The sequence below is a fragment of the Pyrus communis genome, chromosome 6 (assembly GCF_963583255.1).
Source record: "Pyrus communis chromosome 6, drPyrComm1.1, whole genome shotgun sequence".
NCBI classification, from domain to species: Eukaryota; Viridiplantae; Streptophyta; class Magnoliopsida; order Rosales; family Rosaceae; genus Pyrus; species Pyrus communis.
In genome coordinates this window covers 22,232,765-22,255,772 of record NC_084808.1, presented here as the reverse complement: position 1 = coordinate 22,255,772, position 23,008 = coordinate 22,232,765, and the positions used below count along the sequence as shown (strand labels likewise).

The following is a 23,008-nucleotide window of genomic DNA, read 5'->3' as shown; positions in this document are numbered from 1 at the left end:
TGTAACACTAAATATGCATGTGTTTATTTCATTCACATTAACACGTTTTTGAATTTTAAAACAGATGTATCAGTAAACTGGCATGAATATGCATTGCCAAAAACTTAGAAGTGAGAAAAAGAGAAGAGGCATGAGGCAGTTAAATAGCAAACACCTAGGAGGATTTTGGGTAGTGAAATAATACCGCATAATTAATGGAGGATTTAATTTAACTACTACAGAGGATAAAAGTTCCCAGAAATCTGACAAGCTTAGCAATTAATTTCAAATAAAATTTGAAGGAAGAAGAACACATAAATAGTGTAAGTGCTAAAATCCATAAGTCACACCTATTGCTGTTGTATCTTGCTTGCTCCTGAATTAGTAGGAAACTGCATTAACGTGGTCAAGTAAGACCAGACTTTCTACAAACGGAAGGCACTTTAACTGGTAGCTGTCGCCAAAAATTGCGATGTCATTAGCTTCGTCGGTCTTCAAATCCACCACTGCAATGGTTCCCAGCTTAGTAGAGTCAACAAACACCAGTTCATCCTGACTTTTAAAACCAAGAAGCATCCAACCCTCGCTTTCAAAATTTGGCATATAATACTTTTGCAGTTTTACACTAACATTGAATTGAGTCCACGACTCCGTCACACCATACTTTTTCATGACCTACCCTTGAAGCCTACACATTCCCGCGTCGTTAGTATGTTCAATCTCAATATCAGTCAAGGCAAGAGACTCTCCGTATTTCAAAAAGACACAGGTATTCGAACCACTTTTTCTCAAACCTTCAGGCATCATAATCTCGCCAAATAATTCAGTGTTCAAATCAAAAGACACAATATTGATATGTTCTTGCCCATTTTTGCCACGGAGTTGAACCCGATGCAGAGTACCATTCACCAAAACACTTTTGGAAAGCTTCCCATAAGCAGGAAGAGCTGCAGCACTAAGGGTTTTCCAATAGCGCCAGGCCAAAGAGTAAACCTTAACTGCAAATCGGGTGTGCCTACAAAAAATATTCACAATTCTCAATACCTTATAGTCATTAGTCCGAGAATCATAGCCAAAGTAATGAGTTTCTTTATCCCCTACGGTAGCAGTGGTCCTTGTAAGAATATAGAGAATGGTTAGGATTGAGACACTTGTCATAAGGATGTATGTCTTAGTTAGTTAGTTAGTTAGAGATCTTATTCTCTATATATACCTCAATGTAATAGCTTAGTAAGTAAGAAAATATAATATACAACAGATTTCATTCTCTCTCTACAAACTTCTCTTCTTCGATCTCTCTCTCTCTCTTAATACTTGAAACCCTAGCTTCTTCTCTCTACATTAACATGGTATCAAGAGCCATTGATGCTCACACTGCTTCTTTCGATCTTCTGGCTGCTTCCGCTCATCTTCTTCGTCTTTGACACTGTCTGGTTCTCGACGGATTCTAGTATTTTTCTCATCGTCTGTGATTTCTAGGGTTTCTACAAATCTTGATTTTTTGCTCCAGATTGTGTGCACACAAGGTGTTTATCAGTTGGTTTTTAGCATCTGCAACTATGGTGACTGCATTGCAACTGCAGATTTTACAATCGATCACTAGTCTTATTTCTACTATTTCCACATATGTGAATGTTAAACTTGATGATTCTAATTACTTGAATTGGCAATTTCAAATGCAATTGTTGCTTGAGGGACACGGTATCATGGGGTTTGTTGATGGATCGCATGTTTGTCCACCTCGATATGTCATTTGTTCTGATAATTCTACTGCTTTTGGTCTTGATGCTGCAAATTCTTCGACTCGGTCTGAGACTGAAGATTATATTGTTGGGAAAATGCATGACCATGCCCTAATGCAGCTGATCACTGCTACTCTATCACTAGTTGCGATTTCATGTGCGATTGGTAGCACCAGTGCTTGTGATTTGTGGAATCGATTGAAAGAATAGTTTTCGGTTGTGTCTCAGACAAGTATTTTTCAGCTTAAATCTAATCTTCAGACTGTTCAAAAGGGATCTGACTTGGTATCTCAATATCTACAGCGTATCAAAGAAGCTAGGGACTATTTGTCTGCTGCTGGGGTTACATTTGCTGATGAAGATATTGTTATTCTTGCCCTTAATGGTCTTCCTCCTGAGTATAATACTTTTCGCAGTGTGATACGGGATCGTGAGAATGTTATTTCTCTCAAGGAATTTCAGGTGCAATTGCTTGCTGAAGAACTGATTGTTGATAGCACGGTGTCCTCTCGGTTCATGACTGCCATGATTGCTAATAATTCTAGCCCCAAATCCTCTACTGGTCAATCTCAATCTGGAAGTTTCACAACTCATCCGTCTGCTCATAATAGTGGTTATTCTGGAATTTCTGGTGGTTTTCGATCTTTTAATAACAACAAGAAGGGCAAAGGGAAGTTTAATCAAGGATATAGGTATCTAATCCTAATCCTAGATCGTAGTTTTCCAATCAATTCTCTAATCCGAACCTTGGTTTTTCCCGAGTTCTTGGTTCGCATCCACCTCAGTACTTTGGTCAAAATACACATCCACAGGTTCCTTGTCAGTTGTGCAACACATTTGGTCATACTGCTCCATTTTGTAACTCAAAACCAATGGACAGACAGGGTTGCCACATCTGTGGTAAAGCAAATCATACTACCTAGTATTGCTTCTTCAATAATTAGGGTCCAAATTTTGGTGGTCCTCACATCTCTCAATCGACTACCAATGCATATGCTCCTTCTGAACCAGTATGTCCTCCTTAATCTCATATGCAAGCAATGCATACAGTTACTTCTCAACCTTCTTCAGGCTCTACTTCTCATCAACAACCCCAACTTTGGATCACTGACTCGGGAGCTACAAATCATATGACTGTCGATCTCAGCAATCTGTCTTTGGCTTCCCCTTATCCTACCAATGAGACTGTGCAAACTGCGAATGGTGAAGGTCTGCACATATCTCATATTGGTAGTTCTATTATTCGCACACCTTTGCATTCTATTAAACTTAATTCAGTTCTCTATGTACCTCAACTTTCCAACAACTTGTTGTCCGTACATCGGATTTGCCTCGATAACAATTGTTGGTTAATATTTGATGCTTATTTTTTCTAGATTCAGGACAAAGTCACAGGGTGGATATTATACAAAGAGAAGTGCAGTTATGGACTTTATCCTATACCTTCAGTCGTCAGTCATCCATTTCTTCCCACTCGCGGCTCTTCTCACACTACTACCTTTCTTAGTCAGCGTGTTAGCTCTCATCTTTGGCATAGTAGGTTAGGGCACCCTTCTAATACCATTGCCAAAATAATGTTGCACAAGTCTTCCATTGCTTGTACACAAGATGATATTCCTTTATTGTGTCATGGCTGTTTAGCAGGCAAATTCACTAAGCTACCTTTTCAGTCTAGTGCTCATAAGTCTGATGTTCCTTTTGAAATTGTACACAGTGACCTTTAAGGTCCTTCTCCTTGTACCTCCATTGATGGATATCGATACTATATGACACTTATTGATGAGTACACTCGATATTGTTGGTTGTTTCCTCTTGTGAATAAATCCAACTTCTTTGACACTTTTATTACTTTTCATTCATTTGTGCAAACTCAGTTTTCTGTGTGTATTAAAACTTTACAAATTGATGGTGGTGGAGAGTATATCAGTGCTAAGCTTCAAAATTTCCTTCACAGCAAAGGTATTTCACATCATAAATCTTGCCCACATACCCCAGAATAGAATGGACTGGCTGAGCGTAAACATCGCCACATTATTGAAACAACTATAACTTTATTGCAATCTGCACAGTTACCCTCTCAGTTCTGGTCTTTTGCTTGTCAAGCAGCTGTGCACCTTATCAACCGTATGCCTACTCCAACCTTGCCACCCTTTGAACGTCTATTTGGAGTCTCTCCTCTTTTAAGTCATCTTCAAGTGTTTGGTTGCTCTTGTTTTCCATTGTTGCGACCCTACAACAACACTAAGTTACAACCTAAAACCACTGAATGTATCTTTCTTGGATATGCCTCGAAGTACAAAGGTTTTATCTGTTTTGATGTCTTAAAGGGTAGAACTTATATATCTAGACATGTTGTTTTTTATGAGTTTTGATTTCCCTATCCTCATTTAACTCAGGTACTTCAGTCTAAGTCTGCTCAGTTGCCTATTTCTCAGCCCTTTATTTCATTCCCTGTCATTACTATGGATAACATGTTTGTTCAGCCTCTCTCATCATCTCACTCACATTCCCAATCACAATCACAGTCTCTCATATCTAGTGTTCCCCCCTCAGTTTCATCATTAGTTTCACCAGCAATTTCATCATCAGTTCCCTTATCTCCTGGAACATCACATGTTTCTATTTCATCTCAGTCCAATACTGTACTAGCCAGCTCTTCACCTTCACTCCTTATGGATCCTAATTTTAGTCCTGGTCTACTTCAAGTGGTCCTGCCTATCGTTCCACTTAATCTGCATCCTATGCAAACTAGAAGTAAAGATGGTTTAATCAAGAAGAAAGTGTTTCTCAGCAAGGTACATGATTCTAGTGGTGTTGATCTCACTCAAATGGAACCTGCCACTTACAAGTCTGCATTAAAAGTTCATGTTTGGCTGAATGCTATGAAAGAAGAGCTTGGTGCATTGCATCATCAACAAACTTGGAGTTTAGTTCCTTTACCATCCCATAAAAATCTGGTTGGTTGCAAATAGGTGTTTAAACTCAAGAAGAATTTAGATGGCTCTATTGCTCACCATAAGGCTCACCTGGTTGCAAAGGGGTTTAATCAAAAACCTGGTTTAGATTATGGGGAGACATTTAGTCCAGTGGTTAAGCCAACTACTGTGCGCTTAGTTCTAGCTTTGGCAGCTCATTTTCATTGGCTTCTTCGACAGTTGGATGTTAAGAATGCTTTTCTGCATAGAGTGTTAAATAAAGAGGTTTATATGGCTCAACCACCTGGGTTTGAAGATGTTTCTCGTCCTGACTTTGTTTGTAAGTTGCATAAGTCTTTATACGGTTTGAAACAGGTTCCCCAAGCTTGGAATGAGAGATTCACCAGCTTTCTTCCTTCCCTTGGATTCCAATCTACTTATTCAGACTCTTCTTTATTTGTCAAGACTGTTGAGAGTGATATTGTCATCCTTTTATTATATGTGGATGATATTATTATCTCTGGTAGTTCTTCTATCATCATTCAGCAGGTTATTCACTCTCTTACTATTGAGTTTGATGTGACATCCCACATCGCCCAGGGGAGTGATCCTTATATGTATATTCTCATCCCTACCTAGCACGAGGCCTTTTGGGAGCTCACTGGTTTCGGGTTCTGTTGGAACTCCGAAGTTAAGCGAGTAGCGCCCGAGAGCAATCCCATGATGGGTGACCCACTGGGAAGTTGCTCGTGAGTTCCTAAAAAAAAAACCGTGAGGGAATGGTAAGCCCAAAGCGGACAATATCGTGCTACGGTGGTAGAGCGGACCCGGGAAGTGGTCCCGCCCGGGCCGGGATGTGACAATTTGGTATCAAAGCCTAACCCTAGCCGTGGTGTGCCGATGAGGACGTCGGGCCCTTAAGGGGGGTGGATTGTGACATCCCACATCGCCCAGGGGAGTGATCCTTATATGTATATTCTCATCCCTACCTAGCACGAGGCCTTTTGGGAGCTCACTGGCTTCCGGTTCTGTTGGAACTCCGAAGTTAAGCGAGTAGCGCCCGAGAGCATTCCCAGGATAGATGACCCATCGGAAAGTTCTCGTGTGAGTTCCCAGAAACAAAACCGTGAGGGCGTGGTCGGGGCCCAAAGCGGACAATATCGTGCTACGGTGGAGTCGGGCCCGGGAAGTGGTCCCGCCCGGGCCGGGATGTGACATTTGACATCAAGGACTTGGGCAAGCTTCATTACTTTATGGGGATTCAAATCACTAAGACTGCTCAGGGTTTATTCTTGTCACAAACAAAATATATACAGGACCTATTGGCGAAAGTTGAGATTGTGGAGTGTAAAGCTTGTGACACACCATGTCTTCCTTACAACCGACTGCTTAAGAATGATGGTACTCCTTATAACAATCCAACTGCATACAGGAGCATAGTTGGTGCGTTGCAATATCTCACATTTACTCGTCCCGATATTGCATTCTCAGTTCATCAAGTGTACCAGTCTTCTATGGTGTCTCATTTCACCGTCGTTAAGCATATATTGCGCTATCTCAAGGGTACATTATCAGTTGGCATTTCGTATACTAAGGGTGACTTATCATTAAAGGCTTTTAGTGACGCAGACTAGGCCGGTGACCCTAATGATCGCCGTTCAACAACTGGCATGGTGGTGTTTTTAGGCAACAATCTTATATCGTGGTCCTCTAAGAAACAACACACGGTCTCTCGTTCTTCCATAGAAGCTGAGTATCGAGCTATGTCGTCCATCGCTGCTGAGCTTGATTGGATCCAACAATTTCTGCAGTTCATGCATGTTATACCTGCTCCTGCTCCTGTGCTTTTCTGTGAAAACCTTTCTGTTATTGCTTTGTCCTTCAATCCTGTCCAGCATCAACGGACGAAGCATATTGAGATTGACGTTCACTTTGTGAGAGAACGGGTTGCTAGGAAGACACTGCTTGTTCAGTTTGTTTCCTCCTGAGAATAATTTGCCGATACACTAACAAAAGGTCTCAATGCTCCTCTATTTCGATCTCATTGCTTCAACCTCATGCTTGGTGTTCCTTCCCATGAGTTTGCAGGGGAATGTAAGAATATAGAGAATAGTTAGGATTGAGACACTCGTCATAAGGATGTATGTCTTAGTTAGTTAGTTAGAGATCTTATTCTCTATATATACCTAAATGTAATAGCTTAGTAAGTAAGAAAATATAATATACAACAAATTTCATTCTCTCTCTACAAACTTCTCTTCTTCGATCTCTCTCTCTTAATACTTGAAACCCTAGCTTCTTCTCTCTATGTTAACAGTCCTAGGCCAAGGCAAAACCACATACTTTCTAAGTGAAGGGTTCAAAATTATTGTGCAGCCACCGGGGTACCAAGAAAGGCATGTAAGCCCATTGCAACTTCCTACCATTTGCGCAGGAGCTCCGAGTTTCATAACTAGTGGTGCATTAAGCACAATGTACTGAACTGCTGGTTTAGGGTTAGGGTTAGGGTTATCCCCAAAATACAAAGAGTAGAAGGCATGGCCCCAGCTTATGAGAAGGAGCTGATCAAAACCATCGTTTTGATTTTTGTGTTTGGACTGGATTAATGATGAACGGCTGAGATGGATGGCAATGAAGGCAGAGCTTTTGACCATAGAGCGTCATCACTTGCAGACGGCGTAGCATATGATTAAATATTGAAAACTTTAACGAAAAGCTTCAGTACTGTTTATTTTAACGAAAAACCATATTTTTATACTAAAATATCAATCCTGCTACTATTCACTTTATCCTTTATTCTGTCCTTATCGTTAAAACTCAAAGTTTTCAAATCATTTTCATTAGTTTTACTTTAAATATTTTGAGGGTAGTCTTAAGAGGATTTCTCATAAGATCTCTACAGGAAAGTAGTCGTTGCAGTAGTACCCGACTAACATTGCTTTTTTGCTACGATTTCCCAAGTCCCCATGTTTCTCTTCTAGCTCACAGTTACTGGGTGGTTTGGGAGCTTTTCCGGAATCCATGTTTCCGATTTGCTGGCGGCGTTGGTGATTGTGGTTAGTGAGAGATAGATGACAATTTATAGGTAAGGGGTAGTTGATTATATTAATACTAAAAATAAAAACAAAGCCTAAGAATATTGTTCTTGAAAATAACGACATATGCAGGCCAAGGCCCAAGAAGCTCCCAATGCATTTCATTTGGTTCTTTAAAAGCCTTCTTGGTATCCAACTAAAAAAAATTATCAATTTCAAAAAAATATATTAAAACCATTTCTTAAGAACAATTTTGTATAAGACCCAAAAATTTATTTGATATGAAATTTAAAATTTATTGATAAATCTTAGCAATTAAAGAAATAAGAAAGGAAGAGAGAAGAGAGAAGATCGAAAGGAAGAGAGGAGAAAAAATCGAAAAAAAGAGAGAAGATCGAAAGGAAGAGAGAAGAGAGAAAATCGAAAAAAAGAGAGAGAAATGAGGGAGAACTGGGAGGGAGAACGGAGAGAGAGAGAGTGGGAGTGAGAGAGACACAGAAAGCTGAGGGAAATGATTGGAAGAGAGAGAGACAAAGGAAGAGGAGATAAGAGAGAAAAATCATAACATATTGGAAGAGAGAAGGAAATGATCAATGAGTGAGAGGAGAAAAGAAAATGAGAGAAAATATAGGAGAGAAAATGGAGAGAGAAATGAGGTTAAAAATTACTGTTTTTTGTTTTTCATAAATAAGCTATTTTTTAAGTTGATTGAATTCACTTTTTAAAATATTTTGACCAAATAAGAATTATTGACTTAAGACTTAAAACTATTTTTACGTTAAAAAAAAATTAATTCAAATTGCATACCAAACAAACTCTTAATTTTACAGTTATATTATGTCTAGTTATTCCAAATACATTAAAAAGCCAACAAGCAAGTACACCAACAAGCAACCCTCAACCACAGTGGTGGAGAGGAACGTTACCTTACACCACGGCGTGTTTGAATCATGCCAGCTCTCTAATCTAACAAATTTATCGTTTGACAAAAAAAAAAAAAAAAAAAAAAAAGAGGGTAAGTACACCACCAAATTCCAATACATGGGACTACGACATCGACATTGGAATTATACGAGTTGCTGGCAATCTCAGATGGGTGAAGAGGTAGAACGATCTTTCCCGTGATTTTGAAAACAGCCAGCAAAGCCCTACAATCATTGGGAGGTGAAAAACAAAAATAATAATTGATATGTGCCCCCACATTGTTAATCTCCTCACTTTTACTCCAAAAGTTCGAAACTTCCTTGACTTCCAGCTTCTTCGCCACAGTGAATATCCACAGATTTAAACAGTGAAAGTATACAATTCTAAGAGACATGTGCAGATTGCAGAAGCAAATTTTTCTGAAGTCTAAGTTCCCCAAAATCTACAGAAATAGGAGCTTCAACATAAAATACTTACATCTGATCAAAAACTGTTCAGTTGGGTCAGCATGTGAACAAGTTCATCGCTTGAGGGTCTCTCCGCGGGCAGATCGGATAGGCATACAACTGCGATTCGCACTGCCATCAACATCTCATCATCTTCCTCCCCTTCTTCCCCTATTATACTCTTATCTAATGCTTCCCGTGCCTCGCCTGCTTGCTGCAAGTGCCGCAACCAGCGCCCTAAACTTCCACCACTAGCTGCTTCCCCAAAGAAGGGATCGGTTGGATCTCTTCCGGTTAACAAAACGCCCAATATCATCCCAAAGCTGAAAATGTCGCTCTTATCCGTGTACCTGGTGAAATTGAATATGTTGCCTTTAGCAAAAGAGCGTATATGTTTTCGAAGGAAAAAAATGAAAAAAAGCTCCTGTTCTAGTTGTTCTTTCCATTCACCTATTCACAGCCAAAGCTTTCTTCCTAAAGGGAGTTTCTCTTTTCGTTTTCAATACTACAAAGCTAATAATTCAGTACAAACAACGCAACTGTTACATACAAAACCCCACAGCTTAAATTCTAAGGCAAACATCAATAAACCATTAATATAGCCTTGAATCTTAACTAACAAGCATTTCACTGTTAACTATCAGTAAACCATCACGATGTAATTTCGGAGTTCTATGCCTTGTCAAAGAGGGATGATTATCAGAATCCTGAGTCATTGAGTAGAAGAGTATTGGGAGGGAGCATTTTTCCCTCCAGCGCAGGGAAACAAAAAGTGCGAAAAACTGGAGACAGATTGCAATGCCAACCACAACAGTCACGCATCCCAGTATTAGGGGGATGTCCATGGCCTTGTGCAGGAGAGAAAGCCATTTGACAGAGCAGAAGCTAAATGGCTAATACAAAATAAAAGCTGGCAAACCTAATTCAATCCTGCCCGAAACTACAAACGTGTGCCAACATTTTGGGATGCGGAATACCAAACTCCTGATAAGTATTCTAAAAGCAAAGGAAATTAGTAGGAGCTATGGGGAAATATCATAAAACACAATTACCATTTCCGCATATACACATACACCTACATAGCTCCGTCAATAGAATTGCATAGTAGTTGTATAAAACGAAACATTTACGAATTTCGAATATCATCCAAGATTGATATGTGTACCTGCCATTCTGGAAACACTCTGGAGCACTGTAGCCAGATGTTGCTCCATTCAAATAAGGCGCAAGCTTGGCCAACCCGTAATCTCCCAACCTCGGCTCAAACTCCGAATCCAACATAACATTTGTAGGCTTTAAATTGCAATGCATAATCTGAGGAACATACGAATGCAGATACTGAAGCCCCTTAATTACCCCGACGGCAATCCGAAGCCGAACTTCCCAACTAAGCTGCAACTGGGTTTCTCTAACTCTATTCATAGCATCCTCCAAGCTCCCATTAGGCATAAAATCATAAACCAAAGAGAACCTATCGTGTTCGCGAACATAAGCCCGCAGGCTCATCAAATGCCTGTGTCTCAGGCCAGCAAGCACTTCAAGCTCCTGCTGTATCCGCCGCTTCGCCGCCTTGCTCTGAGCCTCCGGCGAGCCACACTCTGAAAAGGGTCCGAGCTGCTTGACTGCAATAATCAGCCCAGTGTCCAGAACAGTCCTGCAGTACTTCCCATTGGGGCTAGAACCCAGCAACCGGTTTTCACTAGCTAGTGCTAATTGGAGAGTTTTGGGGTCGATCTTCGGGGAGAATATGACGGGCCCTTTGAGAATTGGGGTTCTGCTGATGTAGCGGACAAAGCACCGGACTAAGAGTGCAGTGAGGAGGGCACAAATTAGTCCAGTCAGGACTCCCAACACGATGCTCAGAATGATTCTTTGGAGCTCGTTCTTCGAGTGGGGATGCTTCGCCGGTGACGGAGGCTCGGTTTCTTGGGACTGCACAGTCCCTTGCCGGCAGCAGAAAATCAATAGCAAAAGGAGAAGCCTTGGGATTGGATTGTTCATTTCCGAGGTGCTTCTTCTTCTTCTATCCATTCCAATAGAAATCCAAAAAAAAATCCCAGCAAAAATCAACTGAAACCCAGTAAAACCCAGATGAAAATTAGCAAAACCAACATCAAAGCTGCAATCTTTCTTCAGAATCCGACCAAAAATACTCAAAGCAACAGCTGCTTTGGCATCAAAAGTTCAAATTTTTGTTCTATTTTTCTCAGGGCTTCAGCCACCGTGCAACATGGAGGCGTAGAAAATGCAACGCCGCCGAGAAACGCTTGCAGCTCTGCGGGAAAGTGAGAAAACCCCATCAAGGAGAAAGCTTCAAGGTGTCATGAAGGAGGGGAGAGAGATAGAGAGGGAGAATATCAGATAAAATTCGAATTTTTTTATGGGAAAATCTTCAGAGAAAAGACGCAACGAATCGTTTCGTCACCGATTCGCATATTTTTTTCTCTTCAAACCAAAACACTCTTTGTTTTTTAATACTCTTTTAAGTTTAAACCCACTACTGAAACTACTGAGTTGAAATGCTTGCAAAAAATGGCGACCGAAAGACAGAAAAAAAAAAAAAACCAAGTCCCAAAGCTTGAATTTCACACAGAAAGCGAGTCCCTTTCTCTTCACAAACTGAAACTACCCAACTGCACAAAATCCCTCTCTGGGTTTTGGGAGGAGAGAGAGAGACACTTTCTGTGGCTGTTTGCTTTTTTTTTTCTTTTTCTCTCTCATGCTGCGGAGGACAAAACTGGGCTTCCCGCCTTTCGAACCCCCGTAAGCGGTGGGGTCCACGGAGACACGTTGGCACAGTGTCGCTATCACGAGTGGCCCGAAAGCTAAACATCGAACTGCGTGAGACAAGGCCAGGAAAACGCTAAACACGTCTCCGCCGCTGGTTGGTGAGGGGAGGAGATTCTGGCCGTCTACCGGGAACCAACAGCGGGAATTTATTCCGATTAGAATAATACTAAAGAGACTATCTATTACCGTAGTGTGCCGCTGTTTGTCTTCGTGTAATGCTAGTAAGTGATTTTATACCTCCATCTCACTTTTTTTTTTTTTTTTAGTCATTAAATTGAATAATCAAATAAAATCAACAGACGAATTAAACATTTCGTGCGAATAAAAACTTACATGATAAGAAATTTCGCTACCTTAGAACCATTATAATTACGGTTGTTTCCCAAAGCTTCGATCGCCACCTCTCCTATTATCAAGTCACCAATTTCCATAACCTTCCAACACTAGACAAGCATTGGTCCCCAAAATACAGTTTTCTGTAATAGATGAGTGGTCAAAAGAGGGCATGTAATATCACTTCTTGTAATAAAATGATGCATACAAAAATCTCTTCACATAGTACTGTTTTTTAGACCGAACATTCAATTACTGTAAACTCGGTTCATCTAAGTTATTTTTAATATATCATATTTATAAGAAATTCGAAAACTCTAAAATAACAATATGTCTCAAATAAATCATGTGTCGTCCTGTATTTTACTTTTAACCAAACGTCTCGTAATTAATTAGTTTGAAACACCTCATGACACGAGTGTCTCCATCTCATAGGAGTCTCTTTCGGGGATTACAGATTAAACGAACGGTGATCAGTAAAGTGATTATCTTTTTTGCCTTTTGGGTTTGTTATTGAAACAATAATTAATAATTTGTGTGGGAATGAAAGCTGAAGGGAATAATCTTTGTTTTATGGTTGGCTCGGTTTTCGCTTTCCAGTGTTTGTGTTGTAGACCATGATAGGGTGTGTCTCGGGACCGGTGAAAGGCCAACACGCGTGCACCTGTGGGCCTCTTCCTTTTCAGGCCCAACATGAGCGTCAAGGGCTTTTCTTTTTCGCATCCAATTTCAGAAATAAAAATAAACAAATAATATAAAAATAAAAATAAAACTTTTTTTTAATGGGAATTATGCTTCCTTATCATGTTTTGTGTCATAAATCAACAGAGTATTCCACTATTATTACTCATGAGTCATGGCAGTTGAGTTATGAGTTAGCACCATCAGTCACTGGATAAAGTATCCACTAGACCGACCAGCTTGTCATGGGAACAACTTTTAGAACAACGAGGATATCGTTACTTTGATGTTATTTATCGATGTGTGAGTCTTTCATTGTATTATTAGTATAAAACACACGGTAGTGTACTTGTACTTTCGTAGACGGAAGTTCTCATCGCTGCTCATACTACTATGGGCTCGTGTGAACTGCAATCCTACGTAGATGGAGTGGAATGATACTCATAAAGTCTAGCTCATTTCTTTGTGAGAGTGTCTAACAATTGCATTTGGTCAGACTGTCATATCCAAAATTGTAAGAAAAGTTATAATTTTATTCGTTAAGTAGAGTTTTGTTACAGCTTTCATATTTTGAATTGTCACGGTTTTTACATATCTAGGTTACTAATTGTTGCAATTCAAAAAAATCATAATTAGCTAACGGGTAACATATGCGAGTAAACATAACATAAGGGGCCTATTTGAGTCTAATCCTTTACTTGTTATGTCAAAATGTGAAATAGACATAACTAAACTGGACATGATGAATTATGAATCTACAATAAAGTGAATTATTTAACTTATTTTTACATATAAATTATAAGTCATGTCGTACGTATCCTACCAATCTCATCCTAGGACGCGATCTCTTCCCACCTACCAAACGAACCCATAGGGCTATGGTTTAGTTGCTACAATTGTTGGAGGGAGACCCCATGCAAGGCTGTCTGGTACGTGATGGGGTTGGGTTGGCCTACTTGCTACATTTGACTCTCCAAGCGCTAGCGTAACATCATCATCCCTGACCTTCAGAAAATGTCAGTGCCACCGCAACACATTTGACACTTCAATTCACAAACTTTGTATTTTACGCTGACATGGATAAAATTTGGTGATCCAAAAATCTGTATATTTGATTGCCTTGTCTATTTAGCAAATTATATTTACATTTACTGGTCCCGTCTACGACAATGACATACACGATTGAAGGACGGAAAACGGACAGTTTTCACTCACGGAAAAGGCATTAGAATTCATAAGCCAATCAATTGAATGTGCTCAAAACTCCATATTCTCGGTGGCAAGTGCTGCTGGGTGGTTTTGTCCAAATGTGAAAAATGCTTGAAAATGCTCTAGAAAGCTAGGGGTGTAGGATCTTAGCTCGACTGATCATGCGCTAGTGGAACCTACGCTGCACTGCACAATATGAAGAACAGATGCAATCAAGTAGCCAAGTCTAGTTAAACGCGAGTGGTACAGATTTTATGCAAAATCAGTTGAAAAGAATGTTCTAAATTATTTTGATTTACGAGAGAACAATTTCAAACTCGCGTGCCAGGTTTCAATTACACTTGGTGCAAAGTGTAACATTCCAATTACACTGTCCAAATCAATTAGCTTAATTCATACTTGCTACTTGTAATCAACTCTTTAACACAATTGAAAGACGAATAACAAGAAATATAGCATTTTTTTTTTTTTTTTGTATTACCTTCATATTTTCTATTGCGGCTTTGGAAACCCTAAACCTAGAACAACATAAGGTTGAAGTTTCGAGCTTCATAGAGTTACAGCCACCAAAAGCTTTCACTAAAAGAAATGATGTACAAATACACAATGGCCTACACTAAATCCTCACAAGAACACATTACAGAGCCCTTGGCTGAAAGCTACCGCATGCTTTCGGCTTAGACCACCGGAGCCGTTTTAGATTACAACACCGGCTGACATTTTTCAACAATGCACCCCATCGGTATCCTCCAACTCTCAAAACCACAAAACACTTGCTGATATTTCGTTCAAAGGATAACAATCTCTCAAATTTACTGACTATAATTATACAATGTGATACCTTTGTTTCTTTTGATAATGATCATCCCAGCACTCATGAAGTTGGCCTCGGATAGTTTCATTACTAATACGACAGTTTCACCCATTGGAGTCTGATAACATAGCAAGGACTTCACTATCATCGAAGTTCGACTCCACTGCTAGTTCGAGGGGGGTTTTTCCTTCCCCATTTAATGCCCGTGGATCAGCTCCCCTGCAGATGCAATAGAGCCCTTTCAGTTGCAAATCACAAAAAAAAGGCGGAAACACAGCATTTTAAAGAAACTGAGAGTTTGTTCAATATGCACAGATTAGGCAAATGTAATAAATGGGTTTTAAAAACCGCAAATCCAACCATGAGATAAATTATCACCTTGTAAGAAGCAATTTTGCGAATGTGTTTTTGCCTCTGAGAATACAACGGTCGAGTGGTGTTGTACCTCTTGAATCAGTCACATTTATATTCACTCCATACTGTAAGAGGAGTTCAAGCATACCAATGTCTGCGGTTTCACAAGCCAGGTGAAGCAGAGTGCACCCATCTAGATCCTCCACCTGCTGGCCTTCACTTGTACCACTCAAGTTTGAAGAGCTAGGAGACGACTTGTCCAATGAATCCCCAGCTAAGCAGCTCGGGCTTTGGTCATGGCTAGTCTGCTCATGCATCAGCATTACTTTGGCAAGGGTTAATGAAGAGTTACAAGCTGCTTGCTCATACACCGCATTCAAATCTGGCTCAGAATTAACAATGTGACGATATACAGCTTTCTTGTCATTAGCGCGAACACCCTCCCAAATCTGTTGTGCTACCAAATGAGTATATTGTGCATCTTTTGGTTTCCGGACAAAAAGCTTTTCTGCGTACTGCAATTAACAAAAGAATACACATTAACTTCCACATTTCTGAAGCAGTCTGTAGATTTTCAACTAGTAGCAAGTATAGTCAGGAGATCAGTTCGCTATATAATACAAGACTTTCAAGAATGCTCATGTATCATAAGTTGACAAAAGTTAGTCCAGAAATCATTAGTCTTTTAAAAACTAAGATGAATTCAAGCAAGGCTTATCCATGTCATAGAGGAATAATAATGTTATGCCTTTATACACTATGTACAGCCGTTCTTGCAAGATCCCTAAGCCATGATCACTAAAAAGCAGTAAAAGAGAGGACGACAAGTATCCCAACGAGCCAAAAAAGGTTCAGTCTCAAACTAAAGTCTAGACAAACTTGGTTTTAGTCTTTAGTATTACAAAATATGTGTTTTTCAGATTGGCTGATGTTCTGAAACAATTGCCTCACTACCAACTTAGCATTTAATACTATAATGTTAGCAATTAGATCATAAATTGAAATGCTTTCAAGTTATCCAACTAGTAACTGTGAGCCATGAAAGGACATACCTTTGCATGAATGAATTTCTCCTTTACAGGTATAGAATCACTCTGACCAGGTTTGCTGATAAAAACTAGTTGTTTTTTATCGGACTTGTATGACCTTCACCAGAAGAATACAAGTGAATACTCACAACAGTCCAGTAGAGAAGAAACATATATAATACTCGAAAGAGTTGTAACAGAGAATCCCTACCCTGTGGATATAAGATCAACCTGAAAGGCACTTCTTGATTGCAAAAGTTCCTCCCAGACAGAGTTGGCAAAGGCATTACCCAAAGACCGAAACAAATTTATAACGGAAGGCTCCCACACTTTGACATCCAGTGTAAGAGACCTTACCTGCAGTAAGACACCAAGAAGAAAATTTGCAGAAATTCAGTAACCGGTACAGATATCCAATTTTTGATAGGATAAGTACATTATAAACAAAAATAATTACTAGGAAGAAGTTACTGTCCATATACAAATATACAAACCAAAACAAAATTTGGTAATTTCCAGCATATTAACTACTTTACCAAGTTATCATTTGCATAATTCTTGGTTCTCCTGTAATTGCACTCACAATTCATTGCCAAAGAAAAGAAAATCTTGGAAAAAAGATTTAACATACCATTGGCAGTTTACACATCTCAAAACTTTCTTATTGCCATTTAGAAAAGTAAACCACATACTAGTAGGAATCATATGCGTAAGGTTCTTTAGACTCCTACTCAATAAATATTTGAGATTGTATGTGTAAAAAAGTAGAGGAATCAAGAACATGAAAAAAATAATAGTTATCCCTGCACAACACTTGTTAAACAGTGCATGGCTCACAGATATAACATGTAAAAAGGCCAAGTGAGAAAAAATTGTTATTAACCTTTGAGATATGTACACCTAGATTACGATGAACACCAGAGCACTCAATGCAAACGAGAACACCAAGATTTAATGATGCCCAATCTGGCTCTGGGGCACCACAATCAGCACACTTATCATTCCCACATACTCGTCGTAGCATATCAATCGTCTTTTCGGTTTTTAACGAAGATCTTTGGTGTTGTGAGCTTCTCAACGGGCGCTCAGAATTTGCAGAAGTAAGGCTCCTCTCAGATACAAGTTCTTCAACTCCAGTGTGATCAAAATCAGAACTCTCAAATGAACTACTCTCACTGGCAGAACGACGATGACTTCCCATGGGACTAGCAGGCAAAAACTGAAATATAATTGAACCAAAACCATCAATGATACTATGAAAATCAATGGCCACATAATCATGTAAAACTTCAAAACAATTACCCTCTCAGGAGCTTGAGAGCTAAGTAATGAAGCAATAACCCCTGTTATCTTTTCAATCCAATCCATTTGATCAAGTGCACTCTCTGCCTGCACTGACAAGCATAAATCAATATCATTCCAGGAACCACTAGATAAAAATAACCATAAAAGACTCGTCATATTGGCAAGTTGAAAAACCAGATAAATACATAGCAAGCCTAAGCTCACAAGGGCCAGCTACACTGAATCGAACCTGCAAAGTATAATTCTTTGTTGGTGAAATGATTCTGAAACAAAACCTCAGATCTGACTGGTCAGCATCAACTTTGATAGTTGATGTAAGCAGATTCACTGTGTGATGAGCAACAGATTTCTCATCATGCACTCCACCATGATAATGAGAAGAAAGCCACCGACTCAGCAGTCCAGAACCAAGCTCAGAACTATTCCTCTGACCAGAAAGTTGACTACCAGAACCCTAAAATTTGTAGACAAAAAAAAACAACAAAATTTGATATTAATATAATAACCCAGGACAAACTTCTAGCCTCCTGCATCCAGACTCCAAACTTCTTTCTTGAAAAGAGTACTTACGGATGGTTTGCTGCATTGTTTCCGATAGTAATAGAGCATTCCTCGGCTATCAAGAACAAAAAACCTTCTCTTCCAGTCACCTCTCAAGTTTGAGGAACGTTTTGAGAGGTAACCTTGCCTAATGGTTTGAACCTGATTATTGCTACTGTTAAACTTGTCTATAGTAGTACTAAACGTAGAGATGAAATAAAAACAATTGCACCATGAAAATGCATAAAGAAGTTGAGCATAGGTCACATCAATAAATTAAAGGCAAAATATGAAGCTTCATCAAACCTTTCCCTTTGCAGCAGACTGCATAACGGCCTCTATCATTTTATGTGAACTTCTACCAATGGCTTGTATCCCATCTCCATTAGGAGATCCATTAGAACCATTAGAAGACCACCGACTCTCTCGATCAACCTGTCGTTGGTAATCTTGCATCCTTTCATGAAGAGCAGCCTGTTCATAGTTGGATCTTTCTCTTGATTGTTGAGCATATGTCAAGACCTAGGAAATAACAAGAGGTCCAATTTAAAATGATTCTTACTACAAACATATGAAAAAAGTCCAGAACATGTAACAAACCTGATTAATATATGGCTCCATTTGATGCAACAACTCATAACCCTACACATGACAACAGTTTAAGGTCGGCATGCTAATGATAAAGCAAGCAAAACATAGAGCAAGCCTGACTTTCAATCTACCTGTTTGAAGTAACGAAGATGTGCATCCATTGTTCCACTGACCGCTTCCAGAAATTCAAACCTCTTTTTCGCTTCAACATTAGAAAGAGCAGTCACCTGCGAATAGAAAGGTCCAAATCATAAATCCAAGGCCTCAATGGCGTGAACTCATTGATTTCTGGCAGAACAAGACTGAGAAAGTTACCAGACTAAAACGAGCGTGCTCAAATGTAGTTCTTGCATTATGAAGTTCCTGCAGTATCTCTTATAGCGTATTAGAACGTAAAGAATGGATAGTTTCCAATAATATAGATAAGAGCCCAGGTTTATAGAATAAAATGAAAACAAGAAATTAGCACCACAAATTACCTCCTCAAGAAGGGTAACCACGTCACTCTTTGTGCCTTTTCTCAGAGAGAGAAATTTCTCACGAGCCTGTAAATAGTATCAAAGTATCAAACCAAGTGTCCAAAACCAAAACTATTTCAAATTGTTTTGATAATCTCAATATAGCTGGAAGATCTATCAAATTAATTAAGGATATGAAGCACACACCTGGTCATAAATAAGGCTAGCCTTGTCAAAACGTTTCCGTGCTTCCTGCACAAGGACGGTACTCAATTGGACGCTAATGATACTGAAAATAAACTAAGTGATAACCTAAATTATCTAACGAACAAATCTTTCACAATACCTTGACTTCATGCAAATCAATATTCACAAATTGTAAGAGTCTGTCATTTAGCATAAGCTCAACCTGTAGGGGGAAGGGAAAAACAGGTTAAACAAGATAACAACTCTACATTATCCATGATAACGAATAAACTAATCATCCAACAGGCAACAAACACAGAGAACTTGAAAATGAAGAGCATGAAAGACATTTGATATATGTAAGGACTAGAGAAGCTAATGCACCAAAAACTTCTTGTGACTGCATAAGCCGCAGTGTATTACAGTTAGCCATGACATCTACAAAGTTGAGTTCCTTTTGTTCAAGTAAAACTACTTTCTAACGCAAGAGCTAAAAAATGGAAATAACATCAAGCTTCAAAAGGAATCCATTGCAAGCCAAAATTATGGGGAAACCCTTTCAAGTTTCAACTAATAACTATATTTCTCAAATAGTATATTGAATTGTAAAATCATAATGAAGCCAATTAGCTTCCAGCAATAGATTTGACAATGTAGATTACAAACAAAACAAAGTTATTACCTGGGATCGAAGAACTTCCTTGTACGTCCCAATTTCTCTCAATGCGATAGTAAATTTAGTCATAACAGGACCTGGTGAAGAAGACATGAGTTCAATTATTGATTTGAAAATCATCAATGCGCGATTTGGTACTCTTTTTGCTGACAATTTGGCATACCTCCAAAAGCCACACTAATTGGATCATTATGCCCCCCGCCAAAAGTTTCTAGGGCGCTAGCAAAAGCAATGTCCCCATCATATGCTTCCCCAAGCCCTTCCCTGCAAGCAAAACAAAAAAAGAAAAGGCCTTTAAGTAATTCCCTGACAAAACTTCACATCCAAGTCTAGTGCGGGTTGATTTCCATCCAGAAAAAAGGTGAGGAAGGAAGATCCACAACCACTTCATCACATTTATATTAGTCTCGAAGTTCAAATGCTCTCCATATTTGAGAGCTATAAAAGTGCAAACAGCAAAAGATACTAAGTGGCCAAGTTTGTTATGGTGCCAAATTTACATTTTACATTATCAGAAATGTAAATGAATTTGCAAATGCAAAGCTAAAATGCATCCAAAAACTAGGCATACGTGTATTTTCGGCATCCTTTGTAAAATCTCAAACTTCTCTCCCTCAACGTTTCTGCATTTTCCTCCATGGATAGTATCTGCACCAACAAAACTAACATAAGTTACCACATACCCCAGCCGAGCTTATGACTAGAAATTATGTCATAACATACACAAGTATGAACAGCATCTGTGATATTTGTTGGTGAAAGTTCAATGTCCATGAATAATGGATATAACCAGAATGCAATGACATGAATCCTTGCATTCAGAAGTTGACCATGACAGTATTATTTCATCACATACATCACAAAGAAAATATAATAAGAAGGGGAACGGTGAGCTATTTAACATTCGCTACACTTGTTACTAGGAGAGACTGAGTAATCTAAAGCCCGAGAAGAGCATTAGCAGATTTAACATGCATCTTTGCAACGTTAGTATCTTCGGTCCTAAGCAGAGAACACAACTGCAATATAACTTTCTGTTTTTCTATGGAATCCGAAATGATTGAAAGTTAGAGACAAACAGTACTACGGAAAAAAAAAATGCAAGCAATTAGCAATCGGAAGATAATAAATCTATCCATAACAAAGTTGGGTCTGCCTTGGAACTCAGAAATCACCACCCACCAACTCCCCAAATGAGATTCAAGTTCCAAACTTTCTTTTCACTTCCGGATTTTCTCAGCAGACAATCACGGCATTTGGAAGAAAGAACAAAAAGCTCTCACAAAAACCATGCAACCAAACAACCCAGAAACAGAAACAGAGAGAGAGAGAGAGAGAGAGAGGAACCTGCTTGCGGAACATAGGAGAGTCATCGAGCTTAGTGAAATGCATTTTTGAGAGCTTTGATTTCCCTTCCAACTCTTTCTTCAAAAATATCAATCAGTACAACAACAACTCCTCTGCTTCATCTTCTCCGGCGGGTCCAAGCAGTCAATCTCACCCACCAAGATCTTTGCACATTTTAGATTCAGGTCCAATAAAACCCCAGAAATAAGGAAAAACCCAAGTCCAAATCACAATCTATATCTGCCAAATCAGCTCCAGCTTGCATAAATTTAGACACTCTGAGGAGCTACACACCTCCACCAAACCAAAAACCCTCTTTTATTTTTAGTTTCCTATTTTTCCCTATTTTAAAGTTTGAGCTTCAAAACCCTAGAAGTAGTAGCAGTACGGCCCACCCAAAAGAAGAGAGAGAGGGGGAGAGAAGGAACCCTACGAAGAAAGAAAGAGGCAAGAAAACATTACCGCACGAAGGTTTGAGTGTTTGTTAAGCTTAAGCCGCATATAGATGCACACCTATAATTACAGAATATGGGAGTCTTGGGAATTGAGAGCGAGTGTTTTTGTGTTGTTTGGATTGTTTGGATTGCGATTAGGCCATTTTTCAGTGAAAAATAACGAGGGGAGTCTCTTTAAATATGATTCTTTATGAATTTTTTCACCACTTATATTTTTAGTATAATATTTATAATATTGACATATAAATTATTCTAAAAAACTGACAGAAAATTCATACTGAGTTTTATTTTTGCAAAAGTCTCCTTAGTATTAACCTGAAAACGTCGAAAGGGACTGCTACAAAAACTTGACACTACTACAGGCTAGTTTGGCATTGTTATGCTTGGAAAAAAAACTGCTCGTGCTATGATGTGAGAATAAGTTTATTTTTACTACTTTACGTTTTCAGCTTTTTTCATCCAAAACTATGAAAATAAGTTATTTTTGAGTGTTTACTAAACACCTTTTTTAGTTCAATTTTTTTTATACCCACTTTTTATAAAAGCATCTCAGTACCAAACCAGTACTGCTTCTGTTTGCGCTCTCTCCCTTCTCTTTTAATAATTGGGACAAGGAAAAATATTCAAAATTCTTTTTCTTTCTTTCACTTTCTTTTTTCATCTTTGCTTTATTCCGGAATTTGACTTTCTTGTTACTTGTTGAAGGCTGAAGTTTCCGGGATTTGACTTACTTGTTACTTGTTGAATGTTGAACTTTGTTGATGCATAAAATTAGAGAGATTTTCGAACTATGTAAATGTCAAGTTTGTGATATTTATAAGGTTGTTGCAGTCGCCTAATGAGGATAGGAAAGCAAACAGAAGATGTACGAGGTTCATTTTAAGTTGGGCTACATCCAAGAGGATAGAGTAGTTCTAAATAATAGTGAAGAATTTACACAATACATAGGTTCAAGCATAATCAACTAGTGAGTTCTAATGATGAGTTTATGTACAATAATGGCATTAGGAACTAATTGTAGGAGAAATGTCTATTTTTATTGTCAAAGAGAGTCTCCGGCTTCTATCTGCAGTCGATGTGGACTCTAATAGCTTTATTTTGACGTTGAAACGTGTCGCATTGTGATTGCCTCATGGTTGGAAAGAAACTCTTGTATTTCGGTAGGGGTGCCTTAACACGAATCTTTCAAGTAGGTCCTTG

General features: G+C 38.9%; 2 protein-coding genes across 3 annotated transcripts; both read right to left on the bottom strand.

Annotated features, from left to right (window-relative positions):
* Positions 1-8,501: 8,501 nt before the first annotated feature.
* LOC137736959 (inactive leucine-rich repeat receptor-like protein kinase CORYNE) lies at positions 8,502-11,771 on the bottom strand. 2 transcript variants are annotated; one of them, XM_068476287.1, is made up of 3 exons: positions 10,207-11,771; positions 9,073-9,391; positions 8,502-8,819 (listed from the first exon to the last, which is right to left on the bottom strand). In XM_068476287.1, the coding sequence occupies exons 1-2, from the start codon at positions 11,070-11,072 to the stop codon at positions 9,079-9,081; spliced, it is 1,179 nt and encodes a 392-aa protein (XP_068332388.1). In that variant the 5' UTR covers positions 11,073-11,771; the 3' UTR covers positions 8,502-8,819; positions 9,073-9,078. The 2 variants fall into 2 exon arrangements, with proteins under 2 accessions (XP_068332388.1, XP_068332387.1); XM_068476286.1 differs by having other exon boundaries at positions 8,503-9,391.
* Positions 11,772-14,615: 2,844 nt separating this feature from the next.
* On the bottom strand, positions 14,616-21,941 carry LOC137736958 (ADP-ribosylation factor GTPase-activating protein AGD3-like). The gene is made up of 19 exons (XM_068476285.1): positions 21,354-21,941; positions 20,578-20,654; positions 20,170-20,270; positions 20,013-20,083; positions 19,491-19,553; positions 19,352-19,396; positions 19,166-19,231; positions 19,002-19,049; positions 18,818-18,913; positions 18,696-18,737; positions 18,402-18,617; positions 18,126-18,257; positions 17,785-18,009; positions 17,553-17,639; positions 17,134-17,469; positions 16,462-16,607; positions 16,275-16,368; positions 15,247-15,737; positions 14,616-15,087 (listed from the first exon to the last, which is right to left on the bottom strand). The coding sequence occupies exons 1-19, from the start codon at positions 21,396-21,398 to the stop codon at positions 14,973-14,975; spliced, it is 2,496 nt and encodes an 831-aa protein (XP_068332386.1). The 5' UTR covers positions 21,399-21,941; the 3' UTR covers positions 14,616-14,972.
* Positions 21,942-23,008: the final 1,067 nt, after the last annotated feature.